At 31.5% G+C, this 9906-nt stretch overlaps 1 protein-coding gene across 1 annotated transcript; it reads right to left on the reverse strand.

The window, feature by feature from the left end:
- Positions 1-756: 756 nt before the first annotated feature.
- On the reverse strand, positions 757-9696 carry LOC135803763 (uncharacterized). The gene is made up of 25 exons (XM_065317456.1): positions 9388-9696; positions 8785-8972; positions 8538-8695; positions 8402-8478; positions 8139-8341; positions 7922-8082; positions 7670-7838; positions 7386-7570; positions 7174-7327; positions 6921-7098; positions 6668-6810; positions 6284-6600; positions 4882-4889; positions 3934-4260; positions 3659-3849; positions 3234-3391; positions 3046-3122; positions 2777-2979; positions 2552-2712; positions 2225-2393; positions 1957-2141; positions 1742-1895; positions 1470-1647; positions 1261-1403; positions 757-1197 (listed from the first exon to the last, which is right to left on the reverse strand). The coding sequence occupies exons 1-25, from the start codon at positions 9623-9625 to the stop codon at positions 886-888; spliced, it is 4437 nt and encodes a 1478-aa protein (XP_065173528.1). The 5' UTR covers positions 9626-9696; the 3' UTR covers positions 757-885.
- Positions 9697-9906: the final 210 nt, after the last annotated feature.

Consider the following 9906-nt stretch of genomic DNA (forward strand, 5'->3'; position numbering starts at 1 on the left):
TTTATATAGGTTTTTATTAAGTGTGTCAATATGTTGTAATATTTTGTATTGTAATGTCTGAAAATATTTTTATTTTATTTTATATTTTTATCATAGGTATGTGTCATGTGGAAATCATTGTATCTAAAGCAATGTCTATTATGCGATGTCATGTTCTACAACAAATAGGTAGTATTATTTATTTGGAAATACCTGATGTACTACAACGCAGTAACTTTTAATTTTTACCGTTCGGGTATTGTCTCGCTATTATATTCAAGTGGTTGTACAATAAGGAATGCTACCTAATGAAACAACTCACGTGAATAGATAACAATAGCAAACGAGTATTATTGGAAAATATATTCTGTTTAAGTTTTTACGAGGAAGTTATGATTTGAAGGAATGTCTTGATCGGCTTTGTATCTACGAGTAAAATAAATAAATAGTGATGTAACAATAATTGATTTTTCATATCTATCAGCTTTCAAGCCTTATTTCGCAGATTGGAAAATATAATAAATGAATAAACTATTATTGAAGTCTTTTTTATATTTGTTTTGATATGTAATACCCAGAATGTAGAATTATATAAATATTTACCTGCTAAAATATTTATAAATGAACACTATGCTAGACATTCCCGTTTTTGACGCCACGGAAACCACACATAACTAAATTTTTAATTTTAGTGGAACAATACGAGTACATCCGGCAATGATCTACGGCAGTATTTATTTTTACTGCGGTGTAATTCTATAGATTTTGAATAAAATGTTGTTTTCAAAATGTTTATTATTAAAAAAAATATTATTATATTACAATTATTACATTGCTAACAGTCTCAGAGTATTAAAATTAATATTTACAGTATTGTTTATTTTTTGATAATGATTTGATATAAATTTATGATTTGCCACTTTCATTTGATTTCTCTGTATTGTAGCCAGCGTTGTCAATTCCACTTTGATTATTCAATCGATGATGTAAACCACTTTCCACATTCCTATTTTCTATATTTGATGGGCTACCAATATGACTATTTGTATTTTCAGTCACATCAATGGGTTTGCTTGTTGTCTTGTCTCCTACTGGTTTTTTAGAACTGCCACCACCAAAAATTAATTTTTCAATGATTATAATCGGGGATTCAAACGCCAAAGTCCATACAACGCTGATGGCAAATACAAGAGCAAAAACTGCCCAGAACTCATACATCTATAACCAATTAAATTGAGATTAGTAAATTAAAGGTGTGTGACAATAAATGGCACTACTTACAGCTTGTGCGTTAGAGAACAAAAGTGGCTGTTTGATTGACGTAACCAAAACAAGATGAATTGTGAAATGTGTTAGGTACATCGAATACGTAAGCCGTGCCAATACTTGGAATACCCTCGCTGATAAAAACGCATTTATAAAACCTTAAAAATTTCATAATATACCAAGTGTTTCAACGTATGTAAATTATATATTGGGTATTTACTTACCACCGTATCCAGTTACACAAGCGAATATTACCCAAGAAAGAGCTATAGACCAGGCAGGACGAACGAATGCGATGTAAGCTGACATATCAAGACGATCATATTCATCTTGCAATTTGTCTACGAAAACGCATGTTGTCAAAACAATCAATGAAGCAACCCACAAGGATATATTTAACATCTAAAAATGCAAAATATAAATAATATTAAATATTATTATATATACTGAATTTGGATTTTAGAAATAAATTTTAATGGATGTAACATTATCTTACCCAACTTATTTTAAATTCCCCTTTTTGTACAATTTTGATTTTATAAATGAAGTAACCAACTATGATCCCAATTAGCCAAGGGGATGCACGTGTATATGTGGCGGTATAGTACATTTTCATATAGTCCCCAGCCGCATTCGGATTTTCTGTATTTCTATTAAAAGAATTAAAAATCAATTTTGTTTCATTTGATTTAAAAAAATTACGAAATTTACATGAAATTAATATCAGTCAGTTTATGGACCCACGACACTGCAAATCCAGTAGAAATTGACGCCAATGCAGCTACGACAACTGCTGCAAGAGTAAATCTTGGCCAACGTTTGATTGGAAACAGGACAAGTGGTGAGAGAAGGAATAGCTGTGTGTCGACTTGCAGATACCAACTTTGTAAAATACACTAAAAGTTAAGTTTGGTTGAATTATGTGAGGTTTCATAACGTCAAAAGTGTACGCAAAAAATATATAACAAGTAATATTTACCGCTCCTTCGGGATTAACGTAATTTTGGATGTACAACAATGTGCTCCACCAATATTTCTGACAGGAATCGATTGCGAAGCCATTCATTATAGGCCAGTACGGTCCAGAACCAAAATGTTTCAGAATTGTGATGTGTACAACAAGAACAGCGGCCAGAGCTGGAGTTAAACTACAAAAGAAATTATAATTAAATCAATTCCAATCACACACCAATCAATCGTCTGTTCATCATGATTGCTTGATTAAATTGTAATCTGTCTACCAAATGCATTCGTGTGATATAAATGGCGATAAGATTGAAGTTATGGGTTGTCTGCGACAACTTACCGAAGATAACGATGCAAATAGTAGAAGAATATATTGAAAGTTTGTTTGTCTTTCGTTGATTTCAAATAGACATAGATCATCACAATACCACCCATTAGAAAAAAGGAATCTACAGAGACTGTGGCACCGCGGATGTACATTGTCCAACCATCAGTGTAAAACTTTAAAACAAAAATTAATATTTAATGTTTTACTATAAGTGGTTTTTTTTATTCATAAACTTACATTTAAGACGTTCAACATATTTGCTACTGCTACCATTGACATGTTGCTGAAGACATGACCAATGAGAACCCACATCATACTTATCGAACGAACACCGGAGAGACATTCAAGTTGGCCAGTGTTTGTACCTGGTTCTGTGGTTGCAAAGAGTTTCTCACCGTTGGTCACAACAGAAAACGCCAGTAGTATAGGGTGAAGTGTTTCTATAAAATAAATATAAGTATAAAAGTAAATTAAAAAAAAATCAGGAAAGTTGTTAATAATCTTACTTTTGTCAAAATATCTGAGATACACATCGTAGAGTGAAGATATGGCCATTATTCCCAAAATTATTCCAAAACATACTCTAGAAGAGATTACAGATGAAGCATTAATATTAAAAAAATGACAATTTCAACTATTCGATTCCAATAATTTTAGAATTTCTTTTTTTTTTTGGTAAAGGGTATTCACTTACATAACAGCAATATCTCCACCAGTAATTTCCGGATCCATACTTGGATCGTGGCAATAGTCTTCAGAAAATGCCATTGGCACTGAAGCCAACGTCATTGCTTTGTTTAAATCATCCGCTGAACATGCATCTGGGCCGCACATTGCCCATCCTATCGTAATCTATAATTAATTAAATTGAGAAAAGTATTAATTTATCTTAGTAGGTACATGACTTAAATTTCCGTATTAAGCATTGCATTCGCAAAAGTTTTATTTAGTTTGTTTAGTGCATTTCGTCACAATATCGATGGGTAAATAGGTAAAGTATCGAATTTAGAACACCGAAAACATATGATTTAATTTTGATACCTTTAAAATTTAATTATTATAATGATAAATCCAAAAAATATAAAAAGAATTTATTTAAACCAATTTTAAACAACTTACTTGATCCGTCAATTTGCCCGATCCCAAACAGTATTTCCCGTTAATTAACATAATTTCCTCTGCATCATTGATATCTGGTGTCTGCGAGGTGACCACAACGTCACGAATCGATTGACATTCGTCGTAAGCTCCTAACTCGTACAAATTCCCATTCATAATACCGGATTGCACTTTAGACATGGCATCCAACACTGTGCAAATTAAATATGATTCATTAGGCAATCAAAATAATTTAATATAGAATTAAAAATAAGAAAAACTTTGAAATCACTTACTTTTCCAAGCCCATTCTTCTTTCTTCGTAATTCCATTCCAATAAAATTTCATTGCCTTTAAACAATCCGGCGAAACATTAGCATCTTTAAATCCATGTACGAATGTTTGAGGAAAATTGTTTAACTTATTTATAATTTCACTGATCATTTTAGTATCATTGACGTTAAGATCTGATGATACACTCAATACATAAAGTGTCACTAATAATGTCTTTAAAATAAAATTTAAAGCCATTTTGTTAAATATAAAATCAACTATCGCACTGATTTTTACTATTTTTAGTTGCTTGCACACTAATGTTTTGATCCTATTAATTTGAAACGGTTTTTAGTCACGGCACTTCAATAAATCTTGCGCGCAATCAAAGTAATTGTGCAAGGGTTTGCGATAATCTCTCATATATATACGCACTGGAAGATTTATATTTTGATAATTGCTGCGGCGGGCGTCGAGTGGTTGATAACACATCATAGATTTAGAGTGCGTCAGAGCAGGTGGACTCTTGAAACAAAAATGCTTACGCTTCCTACTTTTAGGAATTCACGAATGAGTATATACGTACAATAGACAAAATATATATTATTATATTTTATTTTTCTTTAATTATATATATTTTATTTGAATTTTAAGAAAAAGTTAATTTATTTTTTTGTATTATTTCGCAGAATTTTACTTTTTGAATTTATTATTAAAGAAGGCTTTTATTTAAAAACAATAAATAACTATTTAGATACATTCCTTTTACAAGAATATAATATTTTGTAATTTACTAATGATTTTCATTAAATGTTTTAATGTGTTGTAATTGATTGTATTGTAATGCCTGAAAATCAAGTTTAATCTGCTTTATTTGCATTTTAAATTTTTTAAAATTCTATGTCAAACAATATTTATTTTGCCATGTCATATTGCGCAATAAATGGATAGTATTATATATTAGGGAATACCAGATTTACTACAGCGCAGTAAATTTGTATTATTATTGTTCAAAAGTTGTCTCGCTGCTATCTTAAAGTGGTTGTACTATGGAATGCTACCAGATGACACAGCTCAGGTGAATAGATAACATCACAGAGCAAATATTACTAGAAATTATATCCTTATAAGTTTTTATGAAAAAGTAAAGTTTTAAACAATTATTTATCGTGATTGTCTGAGAAATTTATATAACTACTAGCTGTAACCCGCGGCTTCGCTCGCGTTGAATCCATCAAATAAATATTAGAAATCATTATACATAGTTGAAACAGATTGATAGAAAGAATGTATATTTTACTGCTTGGCTAGGATTATCTATGTGAAAAAATTACTACATGCAATAAAGTTTTAAATTTTAGATGGAATGCTAGATGGCGTTAAAGTAGTCAATTAGTGAGATGCAGAGGTATTAGTGACTAAACAATTTCTTTATTTTAGTTAAGAAAATAATTATTTTTATTAAATAAAAAGTAACATATATCCTATCGGGGACCACTAAGAATATGTGTACAAATTTTCATGATGATCGATTAAGTAGTTTTTGCGTCAAAGTGTAACAAACATCAGGACATTCGCATTTATAATATTAGTAAGGATGTCACGAGAAATAGATCATCATATTCTTATTATTGAATTAATTGTAATAATTTATGTGAAACTTTATCAATTTTTTTCTTTAAGTTTGCGTGAATGACAAACAAAGAAAGGAAATTATATTTGTTTATTAAAATAATTTATTTTCTCTGAAACTTGCTATAATTATAAATTACTAGCTGACCTGGCGAACTTCGTACCGCCTTATTTATTTTTTATTTATTTAAACTTTATTACACAAAAAAATAATATTGTACAAAAGGCGTACATAATGCCGTAAGGCATTCTCTGCCAGTCACATCGCTAGCGACCCGCCCCGGCTTCGCACGGAAGTAAAAAACCGCATCAAAATCCGTTGCGTAGTTTCAATGATTTAAGCATACAAAGGGACAGACAGAGAAAGCGACTTTCCTTTTTCAAACAAAAACCTGTTTGTCAAAAACTTTAATAACCTTATTGTTGGCGCGGCGGGTATGTCACAAATTACCACAGATTACTATGTAAGTCATGTGAAGTTTATATATGCGTTCTGAAATCTCACACATAGATGGCGCGACAACGGGAAACGGGTTTTATTTTTTTTCAATCTTTCCGAGACATTTTCCTAATATTTCTTTCCGTAAGAACCTTCTACAGAGTATTTGAAAACTGTAAAAAAAAAATCAGCCAAATCGGTCTAGCCGTTTTCATGTGATGGCTTGACCACGCGAAACGGGTTTCATTTTTATATATATATAGATATAAATATTAAATTCCTATTAAATTGTAAATTGAAACTATGATTCAATAGAAATGTCATTTGGTGATGTTTTCCCTGAATTATAACCGTAATTAACGACACCAGTTTGATTATTATCTTCGGCGTTGGAATTATGGTGCACATCACTTTCACAACTTTGGTTTTCATTATTTTGTATTGTGTCGGTATTTGTATTAACGACGATGGGTTTATTATGTGCTGAAACTACCGGCCCCTTTTTGTTTCCACCCCCAAAAATAAATTTTTCAATAATGATGATGGGCGATTCGAAAGCCAATGTCCACACAACGCTGATTGCGAAAACCAATGCGAAAATCGACCAGTATTCGTAAATCTGAAAACAAATAACAAGTTTAAAATATTTACTTATGAGCTAGCGGTTAGTAGATGGCGCTACTTACAACTCGTGCGTGCGTGAAGGGCATTGGCTGCTTGATTGACAAGTATAGAACGTAGAGAACGGAGTAGTGCGTCAAATACATTGAATAAGTGAGTCGGGCGAGGACTTGAAAGACTCTAGCTGATAAGAATGCATTTACAGGACCTGAAAAGGAATTAATGTAAAATTATTTTAATTTTTAATCAAAAAACGTGTAAAATGATGAAGAATTAATTATTTAGTGAAGAAAAATTATTTTTTAAATGTTTACTTACCACCGTATCCAGTGACACAGGCGAATATCACCCAAGAGACTGCAATAGACCATGCAGGACGAATGAAAGCAATATAGGACGAATTGGCAAGACGATCATATTCATCCTGCGATTTGTCCACAAACACACAAGTTGCCATCACAGCTAACGAAGCAATCCACAACGCCATATTTAAAGTCTGGAAATTAAATTTAAAAATAAATCAAAACAGAATTCCTAATTTAATAATATACATTGTTTTATTTTTACGTACCACGCCAATTTTGAATTTTTGATCTTTCCGAACAATTTTCACCTGGTAGATAACATAACCAACTAAGATACCAATTAACCAGGGGGCAGCACGGGAGTATGTTGCATGGTAATACAAATCGGTATATTTTTCTACGATTTCGACGTCAACAGTCCTGTAAAATTAGTTAATGAAATAAATAATTTAATTGGTGTTATTTGAGTCAATCGTACAAAAGAAGATTGTTATTTAGTTTGTGAACCCAGGCCAATGCAAATCCAGTTGAGATGGATGCCACCGCAGCAACTGCAACTGCTGCAAGTGTATGTCTTGGCCAACGTTTGATTGGAAATAAGACAAGTGGTGAAAGAAGAAATAGTTGTGTGTCAACAGAGAGATACCAACTTTGCTGGATACACTATAAAATAAAAAATAAAAAATTATGAGAAAATAAGTAAAATTTTTTGAGTTTTTGTTTAAATTTAGATTTAGTGGTTAAAAAATTAGTATAACTTACCATTTCTAGTGTATTCGTGTAGTTTTGAATGTATAACAATAAACTCCACCAATATTTCTCGCAAGAATCATATGTCTTTGCAATCAATTGCGGCCAATGAGGTCCTGATCCAAAATGTTTGAGAACAGTAAGATATACGACAAGAACTGCGGCTAAAGCTGGAGTTAACCTTAAAAAAACATGAAATTAATTTTAGGTTAGATTAGGTTAGGTTAGGGTATGATAATTTTTAATTGGAGTATATTTATATACCGAAGATAACGATGCAAATAATAAAGGAATATATTAAACGTTTGTTTCTCTTTGGTTGATTTTAGATAAACGTAGATCATCACAATACCAGCCAATAGAAAGAAGGTGTCTACAGCAACAGTGGCGCCACGGACGTACATTGTGTCATCATCAGTCATAAACTAAAGAATTAGAATTTTAAAATCATAAAAACATAACTAACAAAAAATAAACTTACGTCGATAATATTGGTGATTTTTGTTACGGCAACTCCAGCGAGACTACCAAACATGTGGCCAAGAATCACCCACATCATACTCATTGAACGAATACCGGAAAGGCACTCCAATTGACCAGAATTTGTACCGGGTTCTGTGGTTGCAAAGAGTTTCTCTCCATTGGTAACCACAGAAAACGCCAATAATAATGGATGGGCCGTTTCTTTAATAATAAAATGTAAAAATTAATTCTGTTAAATAATTAAAATAAAATTAATCTTACTTTTTTCAAAATATCGAAGATACGTGTCGTACAAAGATGATACAGCCATTATTCCCAAAATAATTCCAAATACAACCCTGTGAAATGTATTCACATAAATTATTTGATATAATTAACTATTTAATTATTATCTCACATGACTGCAATATCCCCATCGGTGATTTCTGGTTCCTGGCTTGGATCTTGACACTGATCTTCAGAGAAAAACATTGGTACCGGAATTATCTGTATGATTTTGTTCAAATCATCGGCTGAACATGCGTCTGGGGCACACATTGCCCAATAAATAGGAATCTATATACAAATAAATAATTTTAGAAACAGAATAATTTTTAATCATTTGAAAATAATTTTAAACAACGTGACTGATATAAAATACGTACCCCAAGCAATATCCCCATACCCAAACAGTATTTTCCATTAATTTGGGTCATTTCTATTGCAATACTGCCGTCAGCTGGCTGTGAGAAGACCTCAATGTCACGAATTGATAGACATTCGTCAAAAGCTCCTAAATTGTAGAGGTTGGCGTCAAGAATTCCTGATTGCAACTTTGACGTAGCATCAACCACTACAAAAAATTAATGGTTTTAGTTATATTGTTATCACAATCAGAAATTATATCATTGATGTGCTGTTGAATACATAGTTAACTAAATTTGTTGATAAATATTGAAAGAATTTTGTAATTATCGCCAGATATTACAATATTGGTTCAATTTTTTCTTCTGATATAATTAAAATCCCAAAAAAAATTTCTCCTCTTATTTTACAGCCCACAAGGTAAATTTTGGTGACAGAAAATATCCTATATTCTTCTCTTACGTCACTAATACCTTCCCACCAAAATTTAACACAATTGAATCAATAGTTTTTACTTCAAAGCGTAACATACATACAAACTCAATTTAGTGTTTATAATTTTTGTCAGAATACTATGTATTACGTCTCCTTAAATAAAATAGTACCAATTCAGTATAACTTACTTTTTAAAGCCCATTCCTCCTGATTGAAAAACCCCTTCCCATAATGTGTCATCGCAGTTTTACAATTTGGTGAAATATCAGCATCTTTATATGAATGCAAGAAGGTCTGAGAAAAGTTATTCAAACTCTGCATAACTTCATGGTACTTCTTTGTATCGTTCACACTCAGTTCTGCTGACACTCCAAGAACGCAAAATGCCATTAACAACAACTTAACGAAAAAATTATTTAAAACCATTTTGGATTAAAATCGAAATTAATTTTTCACAATATTTTTTTAGGATGTATACGTGCATCCAAACAAAATTGTAGAAGTGTAATGATTCAATATTATGATCTGCAATGTCGTTTATATAGGTGTATATATCAGTACGCAATCGAAGATTTAGATATTTGATCAATCTTCGCCGATTTCAAGTGGTTTGGATCAATGTGGATAAAACCATAATACTAGCTCTCGAGTTGGGGAAACTTGATTATATTTATATCTATTTATATATGGGATATTCAGAAACATAT

This window comes from Atheta coriaria, unplaced genomic scaffold (assembly GCF_025399875.1).
Source record: "Atheta coriaria isolate IRGN ID8LTWV9N9 unplaced genomic scaffold, Caltech_Dcor_3.1 hic_scaffold_3_pilon, whole genome shotgun sequence".
Taxonomy (NCBI): domain Eukaryota; kingdom Metazoa; phylum Arthropoda; class Insecta; order Coleoptera; family Staphylinidae; genus Dalotia; species Dalotia coriaria.